Source organism: Hemitrygon akajei, chromosome 11, assembly GCF_048418815.1.
Source record: "Hemitrygon akajei chromosome 11, sHemAka1.3, whole genome shotgun sequence".
In the NCBI taxonomy this organism is placed as follows: Eukaryota; Metazoa; Chordata; class Chondrichthyes; order Myliobatiformes; family Dasyatidae; genus Hemitrygon; species Hemitrygon akajei.
This window is the reverse complement of record NC_133134.1, coordinates 101298893-101324560: the sequence shown is the minus strand read 5'-3', so window position 1 is coordinate 101324560 and position 25668 is coordinate 101298893. Positions and strand designations below refer to the sequence as shown.

Genomic DNA, 25668 nt, shown 5'->3' with positions numbered 1-25668 from the left:
AGTCTCGAATCAGAGGACACGGCCTCAGAATAGAAGGTCGTCCCGTTAGAACAGAAATAAGGAAGAATTCCTTTAGCCAGTGGGTACTAAATCTGTGGAATTCTTTGCCACAAACGGCTGCGGAGGCCAAGTCATTGAGTACGTTTAAGCGGGTTTTGATATGTTATTGATTAGTTAGGGGTGTCAAAGGTTATGAGGAGGAAGAGAGAGAATGGGGTTGCGACAGAAAATAATTTAACCTTGCTAAAATGGCGAAGAGACTCGATACACTAAACGGTCTAATTCTCCCCCTGTATCTTATGATGTATGGGTTTAATATACCACTACCAAGTACTGCAAGGTAATGGTATAACCTGTGACCTTTGGTGGATACTATCCAAACCATTCCAGACTTAGGAGCAGTTCTTGAGGAGATCTGCATTGAAAGTATGCGGGGGGGGGGGGGGGAGGGGGGAATACAGGGATCTCAAAGGAATGACTGATCAGTAGTGAATAAAATGCTGCCATCTGTTCTGGAGATAGAGTAAGCTGGCGATTATTAACAAACCCGGAGAGAGGCACGCCCGCTCATGCTTAACAAATGTACTCGTTGTGATTGAGGATGCAGCCAGTCATGGTGTCCTGAAAGTAGCCGCTCAGATATACACTTCGGCAGGGAGGGAGTTTTCGCACGGGTAGACAGGCCGCTGAAGAAGGTGTTTCCACACAAGTGGACAGGGCGGTGGAGAAGGCGTTTCCACACAAGTGGACAGGGCGGTGAAGGTGTTTCATTACAGATAGGGCGGTGCAGAAGAGGTTTGGCCAGGTAGAAAGGACAGTGGAGAAGGCGTTTCCGCGGTTTGTAGGGCGGTGGAGAAGGCAGTCCTGCACGGGTGCACTGAGTAATGGAGAAAGCACTTCCGCACAGGTGGACAGGACGGTGGAGAATCGGTTCTGCACAGGTGCACGGGGTGGTAGAGAAAGCTTTTGGGACAGGTTGCCAGGGCGATGGAGAACCAGTTCTGCACAGAATGTGTTTCCACGCAGGTAGACTGGGTGGTGGAGCCGCCGCTTCTTCTGAAGAAGACACGACGGTAGATAAGGCGTTTTCACTCATGGAAACGGGTGGCAGATTAGACGTTTCCACACGGGTAGACAAGGCGCTGAAGAAGGCATTTCCTCACAGGAATACAGGGCGGTAAAGGAGGCGTTCGGCACATGTGTAAACGGTGGCATGTTATAGTGGTGCTAGGAGCCTGGACACACTTGTGGGCAACCCAGCACAATATCACTGATTTGATCTGACGCAAACGACGCGTTTTACTGTATTTTAATCGTACAAGGACAGTCTGTGCAGGCAGGCAAGGTCTTTTTGTTTCCTTGGAGCGGGCCCCTCTGTACAGCGAGACGGGGGGAGAGGACGGGGAGAGAGAGAACAAGAGAAATGGAGAGTAGGATACAGAGGAAGAAGGAAAAGAGAGTTAGAAAGGTGAAAAGAGAGAGAAAGAAGAGAGAGGGAGTACAATGAAGGGGGTAGAGGGAGGAGAGGAAGAGGGACACAGAGACAGGGGAGGGGGAGGGAGGGGAAAGAAAGCAGGGCTGAGATGGAAAGAGAGAAGGGGACAGGGAAATGAAGGGAAAGAGGGGAGAGAAAGAGAGGTGCATAAAACCATGAAGGCACAGAGTGCAAATGATGTAATTATTTATTGAGGTCTCCTGCCTTCTCGTCATGGTGCAAGTATGTCCGTAGAGAACATTGCACAGTAGCGGAATTGCCAGCGACGTTCTCTGCAAGAGAAAAGAAGACAGTCGGTGGGCGGGGCAGTTGACTGGGGAGTTCAGGGGCCATTGTATCGACAGAGAGACAAAGAGAGGTGGGGGATGAGAGAGACAGACAGACAGACGGACAGAGAGAGGAAGAAAGAGAGACTTCCCGTGCATTATCAGTGACTCTTGTGTCTTCACCCCGTCGACCAGCCCCTGATTAAACCAGAGCTGAACCCCAACAGGGAACGGTAATCAGCCCCGGGTCCCGGTCGCAGGAGTGGCACTCGGACTGTGGAGCAAATAGGGAGGGTTGTGAGGCGCGCCCTCCTCACAGCCTCACGCAGTGTGACACTTGCTTCTCACCACCCCTCCCATTGTGTGACTATCCCTCAGTACAGGCCCTGTCACAGTCAGACGGCCTTTTGCCATTGGTCCATAGAGTTATACAGGGTGGAAGCGGGCCTTTAGGCCCAAACCATTCTTGCTGACTGTGTTGTCCAACGAGCTAGCCCCCTTAATCTGCGTTTAGCCGACAGCCGTCTAAACCTCCTACTTCTCTAAATCGTTTTTAAACATTGCGAATGTGCCCGCCTCAATTGTTCACTTCAAGTATACACCACCCTCTGCGTGAAGAAGCTGCCCCTGATGTTCCTTTTACACCCTTCGCCTCTGGTTTCAAACCTCCTCCATGGTTTGAGGGGGTCACCTTACGTACCTGCTCTGGTTCCCATGGTGACGCACGATTCCGGCCAGGTAGTGATCGGCCGGTACCTCCCAGCTGAAGTACTCGTTGCGCTGGTTGATGTAGGGGGACCAGGCACAGCCCCGGAAATGAACGTGGCCAGCTTCACAGCAGTAGAACTTCCACCTGGGAACAAGACAAGAAGCCGGCGTCACACACCGGCTCATCTGACCAGCAATCTCCGGCCCAGCGGGGAGGGCATGATACCTAAAACTGGTGAAGGCTTTATCGCTGGCTGCAGCTGGACAGCAATCAGTAGCGTGCAGACTGGCGGGTGGAAAATTAATGCGAAATGATGCAATATAAACTCCCCACTTGAATTTAAAGTGATTGGAGGAAAGTATAAGGGTGTCCCGAAGTAGGTATGTTTTACAGAGAGTGATTGGTGGGTGGAACGCTTTACCAGGGGTGGTGATAGAGGTAGATACATTAGGGGCATCTGAGGGACTCTTAAACAGGCACGGAGATGATAGAAAAATGGAGGGCAATGTTGCAGGGAAGGATTAGTTTGATCTTAAAATAAGTTAAAAGATCAGCACAGCATTGTGGCTCGATGTGTCTGTACTGTTCTATGTGCTATGTTCAATGTTCAAGAACAGTTAGTTTCCTGAATCATTCAGTTCGTGAAGAAGCCCAAAACCCTACAACATTATGACCACTTCGTACCAATTTGGACATTGTTTTTCTAATTGTAAAAACTTTGTATTGTTTATGCTCTTGTTAAAGCTGCTCGTGCTACATGCTACGATGCTGCTGCACTTTTCGCATTTAACTTGCGAACACGTGTCCTGTGCAGATGACGATAATCCTGAATTCAAAACACTCGGGAAGTTCGACAGCACGCAGGACACAGCACCAGCCACCCACACTCCCACCCTTACTCCCCCACCCTACTGCCCCACCCCCACACTCTCCTTCACTGCCCACCACACTCGCCCTCACTGCCCTACCTACACCCTCTTCCTCTCTTTCTCCCCCAGCCACACCCTCTCGGTTCCCCACACTCACCAACACCTTCTCCCTCATTCCCCCACCCTCACTCTACCTCAATCCCCCCACACTCTCCATATTCCTCACAGGCCTACCCATACCCTCTCCCTCACCCCAAACCGACCTCTCCCTCACTCCCCCACCCACCTCCCTCTCTCAATTCCCCACACAAACCCTCAACGTTTCCACCACCTCCACCTTCTCCCTCACTCCACCACCCACAACCTCAACCTCACTCCGTCACCCTCTCCCTCACTGCCCTCCGACACCCTCTCCCGCACTCCCCCATACTCACCCAATCCCTATCACTTCCACACCCTTTCCCTCACTGCCCTACCCACTCTTTCCCCTCCCTGTCTCTTACACCCTCACCCACCCCTTCTCCCACAAAAACCCTCACACTCTTTCCACCACTATGCACTCTCCCTCACTCACCCACCCCACCCTCTCCCTCACTCCTCCACCCACACCCTCTCCCTAGATCAGAGGAGGAAGGGTATATACAACTGAGGGGAATAAATGAGGTAGATATTTGAGGTAGATAAATGTGAAGCCTCAGACAAGGACAGTGAGGTGGGGAAGGTTGGAGGAGATCTGTGTGTGCCTGGAGGCTGGACACACTGACCAAGCTGCGGAGACAGATATTAAATCGTTGGGGCATGTGGGGATACAGACCTACCACGGGTAAATATGGGTAGATGAGTGCAAGCGATGGAACGGACCCGCTGGGCTAAGCGGCCTGTTTGAATGCTGCTGAAGTCCCTGGAAACTGAGGAAAAGTCCAGTATGAAAGAGGGAGAAATAGAGAGGAGTGTGAAGGGAGAAAGAGAGAGAGAGGGAGAGAGAGGGGAGGGGGGTCAGAGTGAGACAGACAGATGCAAGAATCGGAGAGGAAAGAGGTAAATGAAGCTCGGAGAGAAGCTGTTTTTTTAAACTGATCGGGGCAAAGAGGCTAGACTGCGCAGGCGCGCGACGTAGCGCGCCAAAGGTTTAAAAAGGAGAGGAAGTTTTCAACGGTCATTTAAATCGAAGCAAGAGGCGGAGAGGGAAGAGGTAAAAGAAGCTCGGAGAGAAGCTGTTTTTTTTTAACTGAGCGGGGCAAAGAGGCTAGACTGCGCAGGCGCGTGACGTAGTGCGCCAAAGGTTTAAAAGAAAGACCGCCATATACAGCGGCCATCGTCGGAGTGGACTGAGGCAGAGTGGGACGGCTTTGGCTCAATCAGGCTTCGGCGAGAACAGGCAGAGGCAAGGTTTGAACGGGGCACGACTGCGCAAGCACGTGAAAGTCGGCCTCTGTGATCAGCGGGGGAATTTAAAAAGCAAGCAGAGGCTGAGTACGAGCTTCACTCCAGGTGAGGTAAGGCCGGGTAAGCTCCTTTAAATTAATCTAATTAGTTTAGGAGTAGGTAATGGGGGCAGCAGTTAGTGCAGTTGAGTGCTCCGTTTGCAGTATGTGGGAAGTCAGGGCGAGCACTGTTGTCCCTGATGACTACACCTGCAAAAGGTGCATCCAGCTGCAGCTCCTGACAAACCGTGTTAGAGAACTGGAGCTGGAGCTGGATGAACTTCGGATCATTCGGGAGGCAGAGGCAGAAATAGACAGGAGTTTCAGAGAGATAGTCACCCCTAGGAGTCAAGAGACAGGTAGTTGGGTGGCTGTCAGGAGCGGGAAGGGGAATAGACAGGAAGAGCAGAGCACCCCTGTGGCCGTTCCCATCAACAATAAGTATACCGTTTTGGATACTGTTGGTGGGGACGACAAACCAGGGACAAGTTGCAGTGTTTGCATCTCTGACACCGAGACTGGACCCTCAGCTCAGAAGGGAAGGAGGGAAAAGAGGCGAGCAGTAGTGATAGGGGATTCGATAGTTAGGGGGACAGATAGGAGGTTCTGTAGAAGAGATCGAGAATCCCAGATGGTCTGTTGCCTCCCTGGTGCCAGGGTCCGAGATATCTTGGATCGAGTTCTCAGTATTCTCAAGCAGCCGGATGTCGTGGTCCATGTAGGGACCAATGACGTGGGTAGGAAGAGTGAGGTGGTCCTGAAAGGTGAGTTTAGGGAGCTAGGTGCCAAGTTAAAGGACAGGACCTCCAGGATAGCAATCTCAGGATTGCTACCAGTGCCATGTGCAGGTGGGTTTAGAAATAGTAAAATAGTGCAGATCAACACGTGGCTGAAGACACGGAGCAGGAGGGAGGGCTTCATATTTATAGATCATTGGGCAGTTTTCCTGGGAAGGTGGGACCTGTTCCGGCGGGACAGTTTACATCTGAACTGGAGGGGGACAAATATTCTTGCAGGTAGGTTTGCTAGAGAGGCTCCAGTGAATTTAAACTAGATACGAGGGGGAAGGGAAACCAGAGTGTAGGAACAGGTGTATGGGAGAAGGAAGAGAAAGAACACAGTAAATTTCTTTGTACTGTTAGAGATAAACAGAGAGGAAGAGGTAGATAATTTCTTAAATGCATTTATTTTAATGCTAGGAGCATTGTAAGAAAGGTGGATGAGCTTAGAGCATGGATTGATACCTGGAAATATGATGTTGTAGGTATTAGTGAAACATGGTTGCAGGAGGGGTGTGATTGGCAACTAAATATTCCTGGATTTCTTTGCTTCAGGTGTGATAGAATCGGAGGGACAAGAGGGGGAGGTGTTGCGTTGCTTGTCAGAGAAAATATTACAGCGGTGCTCTGGCAGGACAGATTAGAGGGCTCGTCTAGGGAGACTATTTGGATGGAATTGAGGATTGGGAAAGGTGTAGTAACACTTATAGGGGTGTATTATAGACCACCTAATGGTGAGCGAGCATTGGAGAAGCAAATTTGTAAGAAGATAGCAGATATTTGTAGTAAGCACAGGGTTGTGATTGTGGGAGATTTTAATTTTCCACACGTAGACTGGGAAGCCCATACTGTAGAAGGGATGGATGGTTTCGAGTTTGTAAAATGTGTGCAGGATAGTTTTTTGCAGCAATACATAGAGGTACCGATTAGAGAAGGGGCAGTGTTAGGGAATGAAATATGTCAGGTGACGGAGGTATGTGTTGGGGAGCACTTTGGGTCCAATGGTATCGAATGCCATTAGTTTCAATATAATTATGGAGAAAGATAGAACTGGACCCAGGATTGAGATTTTTGATTGGAGAAAGGCTAACTTTGAGGAGATGCGAAAGGATTTAGAAGGAGAGGATTGGGACAATTTGTTTTATGGGAAGGAAGTAATAGAGAAATGGAAGTCATTTAAAGGTGAAATTTTGAGGGTACAGAATCTTTATGTTCCTGTTAGGTTGAAAGGAAAGGTTAAAGTTTCAGAGAGCCATGGTTTTCAAGCATTTTTGGAAACTTGGTTAGGAAAGAGAGAGAGAGATCTACAATAAATATAGGCAGCATGGAGTAAATGAGGTGCTCGAGGAATATAAAGAATGTAAGAAGAATCTTAAGAAAGAAATTAGAAAAGCTAAAGGAAGATACGAGGTTGCTTTGGCAAGTAAGGTGAAAATAAATCCGAAGGGTTTCTGCAGTTATATTAATAGCAAAAGCATAGTGAGGGATAAAATTGGTCCCTTAGAGAATCAGAGTGGACAGCTATGTGTGAAGCCGAAAGAGATGGGGGAGATTTTGAACAATTTCTTTTCTTCGGTATTCACTAAGGAGAAGGATATTGAATTGTGTAAGGTAAGGGAAACAAGTAGGGAACTCATTGAAACTGACGATTAAAGAGGAGGAATTACTGGCGCTTTTAAGGAATATAAAAGTGGATATATCTCCGGGTCCTGACAGGATATTCCCTAGGACCTTGGGGGAAGTTAGTGTAGAAATAGCAGGGGCAGTGACAGAAATATTTCAAATGTCATTAGAAACGGGGATGGTGCCGGAGGATTGGTGTATTACCCATTGTTTAAAAAGGGTTCTAAGAGTAAACCTAGCAATTATAGGCCTGTCAGTTTGATGTCAGTGGTGGGTAAATTAATGGAAAGTATTCTTAGAGATGGTATATATAATTATCTGGATAGACAGGGTCTGATTAGGAACAGTCAGCATGGATTTGTGTGTGAAATGTCATGTTTGACAAGTCTTATAGAATTTTTTGAAGAGGTTACGAGGAAAGTTGACGAGGGTAAAGCAGTGGATGTTGTCTATATGGACTTCAGTAAGGCCTTTGACAAGGCTCCGCACGGATGGTTAGTTAGGAAGGTTCAATAGTTAGGTATTAATATCGAAGTAGTAAAATGCATTCAACAGTGGCTGGATGGGAGATACCAGAGAGTGGTGGTGGATAACTGTTTGTCAGGTTGGAGGCCGGTGACTAGTGGTGTGCCTCAGGGATCTGTACTGGGTCCAATGTTGTTTGTCATATACATTAATGATCTGGATGATGGGGTGGTAAATTGGATTAGTAAGTATGCAGATGATACTAAGGTAGGTGGCGTTGTGGATAATGAAGTCGGTTTTCAAAGCTTGCAGAGAGATTTAGGCCAGTTAGAAGAGTGGGCTGAATGATGGCAGATAGAGTTTAATGCTGATAAGTGTGAGGTGCTACATTTTGGTAGGAATAATCCAAATAGGACACACATGGTAAATGGTAGGGCATTGAAGAATGCAGTAGAACAGAGTGATCTAGGAATAATGGTACATAGATCCCTGAAAGTGGAATCTTATGTGGATAGGGTGGTGAAGAAAGCTTTTGGTATGTTAGCCTTTATAAATCAGAACAGTGAGTATGGGAGTTGGGATGTAACGTTAAAATTGTACAAGGCATTAGTAAGGCCGAATTTGGAGTATTGTGTACAGTTCTGGTCACCGAATTATAGGAAAGATGTCAACAAAATAGAGAGAGTACGGAAAAAAATAAAAACACACAATACTGGCAGAACTCAGCAGACCAGACAGCATCTATGGGAGGAGGTAGTGACGACGTTTCGGGCCGAACCCCTTCATCAGGAGTGAAGTAACATGGGATGGTCGAGGGGGGATAAGAAGTGGGGGGAGGGATGAAGGAGAGAGCTGGGAAGTGATAGGCTGAAGGGAAATGGGCTAGGGGGAAGGTGGAGAATTATGGGATTAAAAGAGAAAGAAAGGTAGGGCTGGGGGGAGACTATAGTGAGGGGGGGGAAAGAGAGAGAAAGAGAACCAGACTAAAATTATAGATAGGGATGGGGTAAGGGGGGCAGGGTTATCAACTGAGGTCTGTGAGTTGAATGTTCATGCCGGCAGGTAGGAGGCTACCTGGGCGGGAGATAAGGTATTGCTCCATCAACCTGCGTGTGGCTTCATCTTGATGGTAGAGGAGGCCATGGACAGACATATCGGAGTGGGAGTGGTCTGTGGAATTGAAGTGTGTGGCCACAGGGAGATCCCGACACTGCTGGAGGACTGAGCGCCGATGTTCGGCGAAACGGTCTCCCAGTCTGTGGCGGGTCTTCCCAATGTATAAATGGCCACATCGGGAGCACTGGATACAGTATATCACCCCAGTTGCCTCACAGGTGAAGTGGTGCCTCACCTGAAAGGACTTTCTGGGGCCTAGGATGGTGGTGAGGGAAGAAGTGTGGGGGCAGATGTAGCACTTCTTCCGTTTGCAGGGATGAGTGCCTGGAGGGAGGTCGGTGGGGAGGGAAGGGGGATATGAATGGACAAGGGAGTCGAGTAGGGAGCGATCCCTGTGGAAAGCCGAGAGTGGGGGGGAGGGGAAGATGTGGCTGGTGGTGGGATCCCGTAGGAGGTGGCGGAAGTTACGGAGGATTATACGTTGGATCTGTAGGCTGGTAGGGTGACAGGTGAGGACCAGGGGGACTCTATCCCTGGTGGGCTGGCGGGGGGATGGGGTGAGGGCAGAGATGCGTGAAATATGGGAAATGCGATTGAGGGCAGAGTTAATAGTGGACGAAGGGAAGCCCCTTTCTTTAAAAAAGGAAGACATCTTCTTTGTCCTAGAATGAAAGGCCTCAACCTGAGAGCAGATGTGGCGGAGGTGGAGGAATTGTGAGAAAGGGATAGCATTTTTGCAGAAGTCTAGGAGAGAGTACAGAGAAGATTTTCGAGAATGTTACCTGGGTTTCAGCACCCAAGTTACAGGGAAAGGTTGAACGAGTTAGGCCTTTATTCTTTGGAGCGTAGAAGGTTGAGAGGGGACTTGATAGAGGTACTTAAAACTATGAGGGGGATAGATAGAGTTGACGTGGATAGGCATTTTCATTGAGAGTAGGGGAGATTCAAACAAGAGGACATGAGTTGAGCGTTAGGGGGCAAAAGTTTAGCGGTAACACGCGGGGGAATTTCTTTACTCAGAGAGTGGTAGCTGTGTGAACGAGCATCCAGTAGAAGTGGTAGAGGCAGGTTCGATATTGTCATTTAAAGTAAAATTGTATAGGTATATGGACAGAAAAGGAGGGTTATGGGCTGAGTGTGGGTCAGTGGGACTAGGTGAGAGTAAGCGTTTGGCACGGACTAGAAGGGCTGAGATGGCCTGTTTCCGTGCTGTAATTGTTATATGGTTATTTGGTTATATATATATATGGTTAAGAGAAGTGGAGAAACAGGGGGATAGCGAGGGAGAGGGAGAGGAAAAAGGAGAGAAGGAGTGAAGAGAGATGAGAGAGACAGACGATGAAGGAGGGGGCAGAGAACGAGGAGATACAGAGGTAGGGGCAGGAAGAGGAGAGAGGGGAGGAAGGAAAGAGAAAAGGAGAGAGAATGAGAACGAGAGAGCCGGGTGAAGAAAGGGAGAGACAACGGAGAGGTGGAAAGAATGAGAGAAGGCGAGGGAGAGAGGGAGGGAGATGGAGAGAGAGGAGCGCGTGCAAGAAATAGGAGAAGGGGAAGAGAGAGCAGAAGGAAAGGAAAAAATATGGGACATGGAGGGGAGGAAAGGGGGATAAAAAGAGAGGCAGACAGAGATAGGGAACGAAGAGAAAGCGAAATAAGGCTGAAGAGAAAGAGAGAGGGAGGGGGAGGAAGGAGGAAGAAATTGCGCAAGGAAGGAAGATGTTAAGAATAAAGAGGAGGAGGCTGTGGATCGGGAGGGGAGAAATAAGACTTCCCTACGTACCTACAAACACCCAGTGCTTGAACCGACCTGCAGAATGCTAACTCTACTTCTGCAATGGAAGTTTCCAGAGCACCTCAGCACTACTGTGTTGTTATATATAATTGGCCTGTTCTGTACAATCTCTTTTCTACGCTGCCTTGTATAATTAATGCATAATTCATGTACAATGTCATATAGTCTATAGCTATGTGTGTATGTGCCTGTGATGCTGCTGCGAATTAAACCTGTACCTGACACCTGACAGTCGCTAGGAGGGAGGGATGAGGGTGCTATCTGTGTGGAGTTCGTGAGTTCGCCCTGTTATCTCCCGGATGCTCAGGTGCCCTCCTACGTCCCATAGACGTGCGGGTCTTTTCCCAGGTGTGTAGGTGAGGGGTAAAATTGATGGTAACGAAGGGAAAGGCGGCTATGGAATGGGATTGCCAATGTTCTGAAAAGAGACAGAGGTGCGTTGGGCTGAGTGGCCTCTTCCCGTGCTAGTGTGAAGTGACGGGGACCGAGACAGAATTTGCGCAGGTCGAGTGCAGGTGAGTGGCGGAAGTGTGCACTGTAAGTGGGGCATAGAGCCCTAACCAGGAAGCCCGACCAGCGGAAGGCCCCACACTCGGGGAAAGGGGATTACTGTACTTCCGATCCTTCTGGATGGCGTCTCGGAGGTTCTCCACCCCGCAGATCAGAGCCTCGGACGGGCAGGAGAAATGTATTCCCTCGTCGAATCTGTTGACGTAGTCTGTCCAGGAACAACTAACGTGACTCTGGAAAGTTGATTTACAGGCAAAATCCCAAACTCTTTCCTCCGTCTTGTTATTGTACTGGCTGAAAATTAAATAAAAAGATCACAGTTCAAGTGATTCGTCTCCACTTTGAGACCCTCTCAGTGCTGTATCTATATGCTAAATTGGCTTCCTTAGAAACATTGATTCCCTACCATCTCTAGTACGTATAGTAGGGCAACACCCTTTATCAAAGACACACACCATCCGTGCCAAGCCACCTTCTCGCAGCGACCATCAGGTACAGAAGCCTGAAGTTCCACGCTACCAGGTTTAGCAACAGCATTTTCTTTTGATCCATGCCGTTCTTACACCAACTGGCAGGACCCTAATCACTACAGTTTAGCAACACGATGACTACTTTGATCATTTTGCAAAAAAAATGTCCATTGCTGTAAATGTGCTTTTGGAAAAGCTGTAAAAGATGTTTAACTGTTTAGTGTGAATGTGTGTAACAGATGCAATGTGCCCTGAATGCTGCTTCAAGTAGGTTTTTCATTACACCTGTGCATACGTGCACTTGTACACATTACTATAAACTCGATATAGACTTTGAGCTTCAGGTAACCGGCATTCATTCCGCCCCCTATGTCTCTCTTCCTGATCTGCTCAGATCTACACTCACCCAGGCCCCCGTCACAGGTCAGGTAGGATCTGCAGACGGAGAAACAGTTTCTCAGGTCGATGACTTAACTCCACTATGCACAGTCCCAAGCCCAGCCGCGAACGGAGGGTTGGGCATGAGGCTGGCAACCTCACCTCGATTATAAAAAAAAACAAAACTCCGAAGACTTCATCCCTGGAAGAGGAATTTCCTCGCCTGGAAGATTTAAAAAGTCGTGTCGTTATAGGGTTCTTAGAACATGACAATACAGAAATAGGCCCTTCGGCCCATCTAATCCGTACCGAACTATTAACCTGCCTAGCCCTATTGACCTGTACCCAGACCATAGCCCTCCATCCCCGCCCAAGCATGTGCTTATTCCAATTTCTCTAAAATGTTGTAATCGTCCCGCATCCAGCACTTGTGCTGGCAGCTCGTTCCACGTACTCGCCGTACTCTGCGTGAAGAAGCTACCCCTCACGTTCCTCTTAAACATTTCACCTTTCACCCTTAATCCGTGACCTCCAGTTCTAGTCTCACTCAACCTTGGTGGAAAAGGCCTGCTTCCATTTACCCTATCTATGCTGTTCATAATTTTGTATAACTCTATCAATCTCATACGTTGTATGGAATAAAGTCCTAACCTATTCAACCTTTCCCTACAACTCCGAACGTTAAGTCCCAGCAACATCCTTGTAAGTTTTCTCTGCACCATTTCAATCTTATTTACATCTCTCCTGTAGATAGCTGACCAAAACTGGGCAGAATACTCCAAATTAAGCCTCACCCACATAACATCCCAACTCCTCTGCTCAATACATTGATTTGTTGTTATTGTTCAGTCCGACTTGGTGACCCCATTGGCTCCTGCACACCAAGCCTTCTTGTTGGGAACAGCTTCTCTAAAATCCCCCAAGGTCATGCGCATTGTCTGAGTAATATCATCTATCCATCGTAGCCTCTGTCATCCTCTCCTTCTTTTACCTTCTTTACCTAACATGAGAGTCTTCTCCAAGGAATCCTGTCTTCTCATGATGTGGCCAAAATATTTCAGATTTTGTCTCATAATCAAGCCTCCTAGTGAGCAGTCTGGCCGTATTTCTTCAAGTATTGACTTGTTGGATCTTCTTGCCGTCCAACGAACTCTTAACTCTTTCCTCCAGCATCCAAGTTCAAAGGCGTCGATTATTTTGTATTCAGCCTTTCTAATAGTCCAGCTCTCACAGTCATACAGCACAATTGGAAATAGCCTAGAATGGACTATATGGATCTCCATAGACAACGTTACGTCTCTGCTCTTCAATATTTTATGTAAATTTTCCATTGCTGCTCTCCCCAGAAGTAACCGCCGTTTAATTTCGTGGCTGCAGTTACCATCTGTAGAAATCTTTGAACCCAGGAAGACAAAATCCGTCACTCCTTCCATTTCCTTTCCAAATATTACCACTGAGTTAATAGGGCCGGTAGACATAAGCTTGGTTTTCTTAATATTGAGCAACAAACCAGCCTTTGCAATTCCTTCTTTCACTTTGAGTAAAAGTTTCCTCAGATCCTCCTCACTTTCAGCCATTAGAGTAATATCATCTGTATGTCTGAGGTTGTTAATATTTCATCTGGCAATTTTAATTCCAACGTTTGAGTCCTCTAGACCAGGATTCCTCATGACGTGCTCAGCATATAGATTAAATAAGTAGGGTGACAGTATGCACTTTGTTGTACTCCTTTCCCAATCTTGAACCAGTTTGTTGTTCCGTGTTCAGTTCTGTTGCTTCTTGCTCTTCATGCAAGTTTCTCATAAGGCAGATCAGATGTCTAGTTGACCACATGTCTTTAAGGATTTGCCATAGTTTATTATGGTCCACGCTGTCAAAGGCTTTAGAGTAGTCAATAAAACACAGATAAATACTTTCCTGGAATTTCCTTGATTTCTCCATTATCCGGCAAAGGTTAGCAATTTGGTCTCTGGTGCCTCTGCCTCTTCTAAAACCAGCTTGTACATCTGGCAGATCTCGTTCCATATATTGATGGAGTCTTGCTTGCATGATCTTTAGCATTATCTTGTTAGCATGCGAAGTTAGTGAAATTGTTTGGTAATTTGAACATTCCTTTATATTTTCCTTCTTGAGAATTAAAGATTCTCCTTGAGGATATAAACTGATCTTTTCCAGTCTAAAGGCCATTGTTGTATTTTCCAGATCAGCTGGCTAATTCCAGACAACTCTTTTACAGCAACACCTCTTATAGTTTTAGACAATGCAACTGGAATCCCGTCACATCCTGCAACCTTATTATTGGCAATGTTTTCTACTGTCCATTTGACTTCACTTTCCAGAATGTCCGACTTTAGATTGACATGGGAGTCATTGCAGGTATCTTCGCTGTTGGGATCTTTCCTGTACAGTTCTTTTATGTATTTCTGCTATTTCTTTTTAATGCTTTCTGCCTCTGTAAGATCCTCCCTTCTTTGTATTTTACTATACTCATTTTTGCGTGAAATGTTCCTTTGATTTCTCTCATCTTCTTGAATAGATTTCTTGTTTTTCCAGTTCTGTGGCTTCTTCAGCTTTTTTCTATCGCTCCTTTAAGTAAGTTTCCTTATCTTTCCTTGCTACCTTCTTGAACTTTGCGTTCATTTGGAGGTATTTGTTGCAGTCTCCATTGGCCTTCTCTTCGCTGTACAGCCACTTGTAGAGCCTCCACACTCAGCCAGTTTGCTTTCCTGGTCTTCTTTTGGTTTGCAATTTTTTTTTTTTGCAATATTTCTTGTATAATGCTCCTTACTTCTATCCATAGATCTTCCGGTTTTCTCTCTACCAGGTTTAATCCATTGAATCTGTTCTTCGCCTCCACAGTATATTATTGAGGGATGCTATCAACGTCAAACTTTGCTGGTACGTTGCTTTTCCTGATGCTCTTCAGTTTTGTTCTGAATTTGCAACAAGCAGCTCATGGTCTGAGCCACAACCTGCTCCTGGTCTTGTTTTAGCTGACAAGATAGAGCTCTTCTGTCTCTGATTGCAAAGTATATAGTCAGTCTGGTTTCGGTGTTGACTGTCTGGTGATGTCCATGTACAGAGCCGCCTCTTAGGCTATTGAAAGGGCGTATTTGCAATAACCAAAGAGTTAACTTGGCAAAATTCTGCCAGCCGATGTCCTGCTTCATTCCGTACTCCAAGGCCAAAGATGTCCGTTACTCCAGTGTTCTGTGATTTCCAACTTTGGCATTCCAGTCCCCAGTGATAAATGTAACATTCTTCTTTCGTGTCATATCCAGGACGAGCTGTAGTTCTTCATAAAAGTAGGTAAGTTCATCCTATTTGGCATCTGTGGTTGAAGCATAAACTTGGATCACTGTGATGTTGAAAGGCTTGCCTTGAAGTCGTATTCCGATCATTTTATCACTTTTGGAGTTGTATCCCATCACTGAGTTTGATACTTTTTTTTGACAATTAAAGCTACTCCATTCTGTTTGCAGATTTCCTGCCCACAATAGAAGATCTGATAATTGTCTAATGTAAAATGGCCCATTTCAGTCCACTTTAGTTCGCTAGTTCCCAATATGTCAATGTTTCATCTTGCCATCTCATTTTTGACCACATCTAGTTTATCTTGATACATGGATCTTACATTTCAGGTTCCACTGGCTTATCGATCTTTACAACATCGGACCTTCTTTTCACTTCCAGGCACATCAGCAGTTGGACGTCCCTTCAGCTTTAAAGCAACCACGTCATTAGCTCTGGTACTATTCCGTCAGGCTCACCGGCCTTTAATATCCAGGCTTATTCTTAAACCACGGAACAACATTAACTATCCTCCAATCCTCGGGCACTTCACCCGTGGCTAAGGGTGTTTAAAATATCTCGGCTAGGTCCCCTAAACTTTCTGCATTAACCTTCCACAGGGTCCGAGGGAACACATAGTCAGGACCTGGGAATTTATCCACCCTAATTTGCCACAAGACAACAAGCAGCTCCTCCTCTGTAATTTGTATAGAGTCCATTATCTCACTGCTTCTTTGCCTCGCACCTTTCTCCCGTGTCAGTCTCCCGAGTAAATACAGATGCAAAACAAAACATCGTTTTAAGATCTACCCCATCTCTTTTGGCTCCACGCATAGACTATCACTGATCTTCCAGAGGACAAATTTTGGCCCATGATATCCTTTTGCTTTCAATATGTCTGGAGAAACCCTGACGATGTTCTTTCACCTTGTCTACTAGAGCAACCTCATGTCTTCTTTTAGCCCTCCTGGTTTCCTTCTTAGGTGTTCTCTGCATTCTGTATACTCCTTAAGTACCACATTTGTTCATACCTGCTATGCACCTCCTCCTTTTCATTAAACAAGACTTCAATATCTCCAGAATACCAAGGTATCTTTGGTATCCTTGCCTTTTATTCAGACAGGAACATATAAACATTCTACTTTCAAAAATGTCATTCTTGAAGGCCTGCCACTTATCCGGTACACCTTTACCATAAAATAATCTGTCCCAGTCCAACTGTGCCAACCAACTGGAGGGAGTATTCAAGGACATTTTCAACCTCTCATTGCTACGGTTGGAAGTTCCCGCCTACTTCAAATGGGCAAGAATTATGCCAGTGCCCAAGTCTATCATCCAGTAGCACTCTTGTCTAGGGTGGGAAAAAATGCTTTTAGAGATTGCTCATGGTCAGAATCAACTCTGCCTCAGCAAAGACCTGAATAAACTGCAATTTTCCTATCGCTACAATAGATCTACGGCGGACGCAATCTCAATGCTCTTCACACGGCCTTAGATCACCTGGACAATACAGACACCCATGTCAGGTCGCTGTTCGTTGACTATAGCTCAGCGGTTAACGCCATCATTCCTACAGTCTTGGTCGATAAGCTACAGAACCTGGGTGTCTGTCCCTCCCTCTGCAAATAGATCCTCGACTTCCTAACCGAAAGACCACAACCGGAAGACCTCAACACTGGCGCATCTCAGGTATGTGTGTTTAGCTCACTGCTCTACCCTCTCTATACCCATGACTGTGTGGTTAGGCATATCTGAAATGTCAGCTATAAATTTGCTGATGATGCAACCACTTCTGGCAGATACTTAGATGGAGACGAGAGGGCGTACAGGAGCGATATATACTAGCTTGTTGAGTGGTGTCGCAGCAACAACTTTGCACTCAACGTAGGATCAAAGCTGATTGTGGGTTTTAGAAAGGGTAGGAATCGGGATCATGACCGATCCTCATAGAGGGATAAGAAGTGGAGAAAGTGGGCAATTTCAAGTTCCTGGATGTCAAGGTCTCTGATGATCTACAGTGGTGCTAGGAATTTTGTGAACCTTGTCGAATTTTCTCTATTTCTGCATAAATTTGACCTAAACGGATCAGATCTTCACTTAAGTCCTAAAACTAGATAAAGAGAACTCAATTAAATAACAACACAAAAAAAAACATTAGACTTGTTCATTTATTTATTGAGAAAATGATCCAATATTACATGCATTTGTTGGAAAAAGTATGTGAACCTCTGGGGTAATGCCTTCGACAAAAGCTGCTTGGAGTCAGGTGTTACAATCAACGAGATGAGATTGGAGATGTTGATTGTGGAGGTGCCCTGCCGTAAAAAAAAAAGACACACAAAGCCAGGTTACCTGGTCTTCTCAAGAAAGATCTGTTGATGTGCACCAAGCCTCAATCAAACCAACTTTCAGAGAACCGTAGAAGAATTGCAGAGATGCATGGTGTTGGAGAAGTCTGCAAAGGCATTTCTAAAGACCTGGGTGTTCATCAGTCCACAGTAAGAAAAATTGTCTACAAATGGAGGAAATTCAGTACTGTTGCTACTCTCCCTAGGAGTGGGCGTGCTGCAAAAATCACATCAAGAGCACAGCGTGCAATGTTGAAGGAGGTGCAAAAGAACACAAGGATGACGTCAAAAGTCCTACAGAAGTCTCTAGAATGTTTCTGTTCATGTGTCAGCTATAAAGAAAAACACTGAGCAAGAATGGCATTCGTAGAAGGACACCACGGAGAAAACCACTGCTCTCAAAAAAAAACAACTTGTCTCAAATTTGCAAAAGCACCTGGATGTTCTGCAACGCTTCTATGACAATGTTGTGGATAGATGGGAGAAAAGTTGAAATTTTTGTCAGAAATGCACGTTGCTGTGTTTGGAGGGAAATGGGCACTGCACACCAACACCAAAACCTCATCCCAACTGTGAAGCAAGGTGAAAGGAGCATAATGGTTTGGGGCTGATTTGCTGCCTCAAAGCCTGGACAGCTTGCTGTCGTAGATGGAACAATGAATTCAAAGTTGTTTCAAGACATTTTACAGGAGAATATCGGGGTAGCATTCCGTCACCTGAAGCTTAATAGAAGTTGGATAATGCAAAATAATGATCCAAAAGACAAGAGTAAATCAACAACAGAATGTTTTTTTCAAAAAAAATGAAAATTCATGTTTTCGAATGGCCAAGTCAAAATCCTGAATTTAATCCTCTAAAAATGTTGTGGAAGGCCCTAAAGCAAGCAGTTCATGCTTCCTTGCCCACCAACATCCAAGAGTTGAGGCAGTTTTGTGAGAAGGAATGGCTTAAAATTCCCCTAAGCAGATGTGCAAGACTGATCAACAGTTATGGGAAATGTTTGTTTGAACTTATTGCTGTACAATGGGGTCACACCAGTTACGAAAGCAAAGGATCACATACTTTATCCTGCAAATACAGGTAATATTCGATCATTTCTCTCAATAAATAAATGAACGAGTATAATGTTTTGTGTTATTTAATTGGGCTCTCTTTATCTAGTTTTAGGACTTACATGAAGATTTGGTCAGATTTTAGGTCATACTTATGTAGAAATAAAGAAAAATCTGCAGTATTCGTAGATTTTATTGCACCACTGTAACCTGGCCGGAACATATTGATGCAGTTATAAAGAAGACAACACCGCGGCTATATTTCATTAGGAATTTGCGGAGGTTTGGTTTGTCACCTTACACTCGAATATTTCCGCAGATATACCGTAAAGACCGTTCTGGTAGGCTTCGTCGCTGCCTGGTATGGGAGTGGGAGTGGGCTACTGCATGGGATGGAAAGAAATTACAGAAAGTTGTAAAATTCGTCGCCGCCCAGATAGACCAATTCCGTATCATCTCCCTGCTGTGTGTTGAGGCAAAGATCTTCAGCGCCGTTTCCAATAGGCTGCACACCTACCTAGCAAAGAACACCTATATCGATACATCAGTCCAGAAGGGTGGCATTTCAGGGAAGCCGGGCTGTCTGGAGCACACCGGTGTGGTGACACAGCTCATCAGGGAGGCCAGAGAGAACAAGGGCAACCTGTGAGTGTTGTGGCTCGACCTGGCAAATGCATATGGCTCCATTCCGCACAAGCTGGTGCAGCTCACATTGACCAAGTATCATGTCCCCAGCAGAATCAGAGCCCTTATCGCTGACTATTACAGCAACATCAGGATGAGGGTATCTTCAGGAGCGATTACATCAAGCTGGCACAAGGTGGAGATTGGCATCATCACAGGGTGCACTATCTCAGTGACACTGTTCTCCCTAGCCATGAACGTGCTCACTAAGTCAGCTGAACCAGAGTGCAGAGGGCCCAGAATGAATTCCGCTCAATGGCAACCACCCATCAGGGCATTCATGGATGACCTCTCGGTCACCACAGAATCAGTCCCCGGCTGCCGGTGGATTCTGCAGGGGCTTGAAAAGCTGGTGGAGTGGGCCCGGATGCGTTTCAAACCAGCCAAGTCAAGATCAATGGTGCTGAGGAAAGGCAAGGTGGAAAACAAGTTCCGGTTCAGCATCGCAGGCACAGCCATCCCAACCATCACAGAAAAGCCAGTCAAGAGTTTAGGTAAGGTTTTTGACAGCTCTCTGAGGGACACGGCATCCATTCAGGCGACCTGCACCGAGTTGGATGGCTGGCTGAAATCTGTGGACAAGTCTGGCCTACCTGGGAAGTTCAAAGCCTGGGTGTATCAACATAACATTCTTCCCAGAATCCCGTGGCCCCTCCTCGTCTATGCAGTTCCAATCTCGACAGTCGAATCCTTAGAGAGGAGGGTCAGTAAGCACCTCAGAAGATGGCTGGGGCTGCCAAGGAGCCTGAGCAGCATCGCACTTTATGGACACCACAACATACTGCAACTGCCCTTCAAATCCCTAGAGGAGGAATTCAAAGTTAAAAGAGGCAGAGAAGTGATACAGTACAGGGAGTCAAGTGATCCGAAGGTGGCTAGAGCAGGGATCCAAGTGAGGACTGGCAGGAAGTGGAGGGCAGGGGAAGCTATTCAGGAAGCAGGTGAAAGACTGCGTCACAGGGGGCTGGTGGGAGTGGTCACACGAAGCAGAGCTGGGCTAGGATCCTTTCCAACTCCCCAAATGGACACCATCAGAGGGAAGGAAAGGCGTCATCTAGTTCAGGAGGAGGTGAGAGCAGCAGCGGAGGAGAGGAGAACCGGCAAGGCGGTGGGAATGAAGCAACAGGAAGCTTGGACAAGATGGGAGAATGCGGTGGAGAGGAAAGTGACCTGGGCTGAGCTTTGGAAAGCTGAGCCATACCGCATCCAATTTCTCATCCAGGCAGTGTACGATGTGCTTCCAAGTCCATCAAACCTGCACACACGGGGCAAAGCAGAGTCATTAGCGTGCCCACTGTGTCACAAGTGAGGAACCCTGGAGCACATCCTCAGCGGCTGCACAAGGGCACTTGGTGAGGGACGGTACCGATGGAGGCATGGTCAGGTCCTGAAGACCATCGCTGAAGTCATCAGCGCAGGAGTGGAGTGGGCGAAGCGGTCCCGACCTTCCAAGCAGACCATTGCCTTTGTAAGAGCTGGGGAGCAGTCAATACCCGACAAAAGAACATCCGCAGGTATCCTGACCTCTGCGAGAGACTGGCAGCTGTTGGTGGACCTTAAGAGGCAGCTGAGGTTCCCCGACCATATCGCAGCCACCACCCTACGGCCAGACATTGTCCTTGTGTCTGAGTCTACGAAGCAGGTGGCGATGCTGGAGCTGACAGTCCCATGGGAAGATCACTTGGAAGAGGCCTTTGAAAGGAAGCTATCTAAGTATGCAGGACTGGTCAGCAACTGCCAGTAGGCTGGATGGAGAGCGAGGTGTCTCCCAGTGGAAGTTGGTTGTAGGGGATTCGCAGCCCGTTCCTTAGCCAGAGCCTACAGCAATTTGGGCATCGAGGGAGAGAGGAAGAGGAGAGCCATGCGCAGTACCACCGATGCAGCAGAGAGGCTCTCAAGGTGGCTGTGGCTCAAGAGAGGGGAGCCTTGGAGTCATGTGTAGCTAGCCATCTGGACACAAGCTGGGGTCTGATCAGCCCCGGCTGGGTCACCTGGAGAAGGGTGTATGATGTTGAAAGACCCGAAACACCCGATGATTCCAGGAACATCACTGATGATGTGTCCAGAAGCATCAGTAGATGTATGCACACAGCTATATCTTGGGTACTAGCCTCCGTAGAATCCAAGACATCTTCAAGGAGCGGAGTCTCAGAAGGGTGGTGTCCATCATTAAGAAACCTATCACCCAAGCCTCTTCTCATTATTACCATCAGGACCAAGGTACAGAACCCTGAAGCCACACACTCAGCGATTCAGAAACAGCTTCTTCCCCTTTACCATCCAGTTCCTAGATAGACATTGAACCCATAAACACTACTTCACTTTTATTATTTCTGTTTTTCACTATCTTCATTTAACTGTTGAATTGGCGAATTCAATAGTTAAATGAAAATAGTGTAAATAAAAATAACAAAATCAATTACTGTAAGTTTATATACTTACCATAATTGATTTACTTATTTATTTATTTTGTTCTTGTATTATCATGTTTTGTATTGTACTGCTGCCGCTATGTTAACACATTTCACAACATATGTTGGTGATATTAAACCTGATCCTGATTCTGATATATACGCAGCTCAGAACATGGCTGACCTTTTGATTTCTGACTTTGTACGTAGGCATAACATCTTTCTACACCAGCACTCCTCTATCTGTTCTGGCGCTCTGGTTCTCATCCGCCATGACTCTCATTTAAACCCTACCCTATCCCCCGCGCAACACCTAGCGAACTTTCCTCCTAGGACATTACTAGGACATGTCAGGTGCAAACTGTCCCTTCTGTACAGGTTCCACCTTTCCTGGAAGAAAATCTATGTTTCTAAACCTGAGGGAAGAGGGCGCAGACGCAGTATCTCCATTTTCGAGGAAGGGTTACTGACCTGAAATCCTAATTCCATTGCTCCCTTTACACTCTGTCTGAGCAGCTGAGAGTTTTCAACAGTCACAAAATGCTAGTGGAACACAGCAGGGCAGACAGCATCTATAAGGAGAAGCACTGTCGATGTTTCGGGCCAAGACCCTTCGTCTCGGCCCAAAACTTCGACAGTGCTTCTCCTAATAGATGCTGCCTGGCCTGCTGTGTTCCACCAGCATTTTATGTGTGTTGTTTGAATTTCCATCATCTGCAGATTTCCTCGTGTTTTCAACCGTCTCTGTTTTCATTCTGGACTTGAAATACAGTACTGACCCTGTTATTAGAGTCAACGTTATGGAGACTGCCACTTCGGCACAACTGGACCATGCAGACAAATGTCATCGCCATAGATACTGCCTGACCTGCTGAGTTCCTCCAGCATCTAAGATGTATTACTCCAGATTTCCAGCATCTTCAGTGTCTGTAGTTTGACCAAGGTACCAACCTGAGCTTTTTCCAATGGTCTGTCCATATCCTTCTCAACTTTTTCTATCCATGAACCTGTCCAAATCGGAATTGGAATTGGTTTATCATTGTCACATGTAACGGGTTACAGTGAAACGCTTGTCACTCATTATCTTCATACGGATAAAATCATTACACAGTGTATTGGACTACAGCAAGGTAAAGAAATAATAATGCAGAATAAAGTGTATTAGCTGCAGAAAAAGCGCAATGCAAGTAAACGATAAAGTGCAAGGTCATAACGAGGTCATAGACTCATAGAACACCACAGTACAGAAAAAAAAGACCGTTCGGCCCATATAGTCCATGCCGGACCATTAATCAGCCTAGTCTTATAGACCTGTACACGGACCATGGCCCTCCATAACTCACCCATCCATGCACCTATCCAAATTCCACTTAATTGTTGAAAACAACCCCGAATCCAAAGCGCTGGCAGCTCGTTCCACACTCATGCCACCCTCTGAGTGAAGAATTTCCCCCTTACGTTCCCAATCAAGCTCTCACTTTTCACCCTTAACCCATGAACTCTGGTTCTAGTCTCACTATCACCTCAATTTTCTACGTTCTAGGTAATGAAGTCCTAACCTATTCAAACTTTCCCTTTAACTCTGTCATGGTCCGGTCCGTGAAATCCGCATTCCAGTTCGTGGTCCGGTCCATGTTCCTTATTCCAGGTTTTCTGGTTTTCCCCAGTTTCTGTTGAGACAGCTGATTCTCGTTTGGGCTGGCTTCATAAATAGCTTCAGGATTCAGCCTCTAGCTGCTGGAATTGTTCCTGTCCAAACCCCCTGTCTGTATCCCTGCCCTTCACCTTCCTCCTGAAGCTTTGCCTCACCTGGAGATCCTTCCCATCTCACCTCATATCGGTGCAGTCTAGTTTTAGACTCTCCAACCCTGAGAAAACGTTTGTGACAATCCACCTTATCTACTCCCCTTTACGATTGTAGAAATCCATGTAAGGTCATCCCTCAGCCTGCCCAGTCTCTCCTTATAACTCAATTCCTCCAGACCCCACAACATGCTGAATCTTTCTGTTCCCTCTCCAGCTTCATTGTATCATTTTTATAGGTGGACAAGCGGAACTGCGCACAACACCCCCAGTATGGTTTCACTCGTGCATTGTACCGCTGTAACCAGGCGTGCAGCGCCTTCTGACTGAGTAATGGACAAGTTCATCCCGACAGCAACACCGTCCTGCGTTGGACTTTACCAGTTCCCATAAACGGATAGACAAATTATCACCTGACAACCATGGAGATCGAACCCCGGTACGGGCAGACGTAACTGATGCCCACGTTGTTATCCTTTAGCCATCGTCTCTCTGCAAGAAAACGGCTGGAATCAGTTATCTGAATCCGTAACGAGAGATGCTGACGGTTTCACGCTGCAATCGTTCCCGCGGCTGTGCCAACTGTACCGGCAACGAGGCATTTCACGCCGCTGGTGCGCACGGAGCTGACAAAGGCCTGGTGCGCAGCTGGGAGATGCGGCGCCTTCTGAACGCAGGCGACCTCAGCGCGGAGCTCCCCAGACTACCCAAGCCTCCACGGCTCCGCACAGTCCGGTACCCTGAGGCTCCCCGAGGATCCTCTCGTTCCACCTCCTTAGTGACCGTCTTTTCCCCCTGCTAAAGTCTATCCTTACCCCGAATCCCCATAAACGCGGAAGAATGAGGAGTAAGCGACGGCGATGAGGGAGCGCCGTGCCGCGGGAGAGACAGCGCTGAGGGAGTGTTATTATAGGATAATGTTGTCAACGGTACTGAAGGAGCGACATTGCGGGAAGGGCGACTCTGAGGGAGCTACACTTGTTATAACCGAGGAGACGACGCCCGGGAATATGAACAGGTAACGGGGGGGATTCACACAGAGTCTCACCCATGGAGTAACTCCGGAAGGAGTGCTGGCGAGCGAGCTAATTCCCACCGACACTGCCTTACCAACTACACTTCAGTGCATCTCCCAGAACGTCCAGCCTCCAATCCCCGCCTTCTTCACAAAAGCGTGGAAAGAGGCCACTCATCCCATCCGGTTCCTGTCACGTTTCAGAACGTTGCCGCCAGTCCCATTCCATAGCCCCCATTTCCCTGCGATCCCGTTAATTCTACCCCTCACCCGTACACTGGGTCAATTCCCGCTCCTCTGTGGGACGTGGGAGGACACACCAAATCAGTGCTGACCCATTTACACCAACCCCATAACATTTTCCCCACACCATCCCCCCACTACGCTCTCCCCTCCAGATTCTCCCACTCGCCACACTTTGGGGTCTGCTAACACATCGAACCCTGCGCGTCTTCCCAGTAACGGAATGACCTGGCACCGCTGTGTAGACCCTCTCCGTGGACAGGAGGGCAGAAAGAAGCAGCAGTCCGCCCAAGGCTGGCATCGGGAGGCCGGACAACAGTCGGGGAATCGAGGGAGGTGTGTTCTCCTCTCACGCCGCTGTTCTGTGTTCAGCACTGAGTTAGCTATTCGGCTTTAAGTTCGTGGTCACGCACCTTTCACAGTCCTTGACCAATAATAAGGAAGAACAGCGAGCTGGGTTGAATATTAACAGCTTCAACCGGAAGCTGGGTTGAATATTAAAGCGAATGCCCTCTCCGGAGTCGCGGATGGACGAAGCCCTCCCACACAAGAAGGATGCAGAAGTTGATATTTAATTCGGAAGGGACAAGTTTCCACGGTTACAGGGAGAGGCTGGGCAGGTTTGCCGTGGAGCGTAGGAGACTGAGGAATGACCTTAAACAACAAACACTGCGGGAGGAAATCTGCGGGTCGAACAGCGTCTATAGGAGGTGGGGGGGGGGGGGAGAGGGTGCGGAGAGGAATCGTGACATTTCGAATTGAAACATTGCATCATGACTGAGGGAGCCACCTTATAGAAGCGGGTGTGCAACTGTACAAGATCGCCAGGGGCTTTGCAAAACCGAATGCACACAGTCAAAATTCAAGATTCAACAGTGTTTAGTGTCATTTCCAGTGCGCACGTTTAAAGGAGAACGAAATAATT

General features: G+C 47.1%; 1 protein-coding gene across 1 annotated transcript; it reads right to left on the bottom strand.

Annotated features, from left to right (window-relative positions):
* Positions 1–1664: 1664 nt before the first annotated feature.
* LOC140735156 (hemagglutinin/amebocyte aggregation factor-like) lies at positions 1665–25105 on the bottom strand. The gene is made up of 5 exons (XM_073059945.1): positions 24972–25105; positions 23899–23977; positions 11154–11342; positions 2462–2614; positions 1665–1767 (listed from the first exon to the last, which is right to left on the bottom strand). Exons 1-5 carry the CDS (start codon positions 25042–25044, stop codon positions 1707–1709), a joined length of 555 nt encoding a protein of 184 aa, XP_072916046.1. The 5' UTR covers positions 25045–25105; the 3' UTR covers positions 1665–1706.
* Positions 25106–25668: the final 563 nt, after the last annotated feature.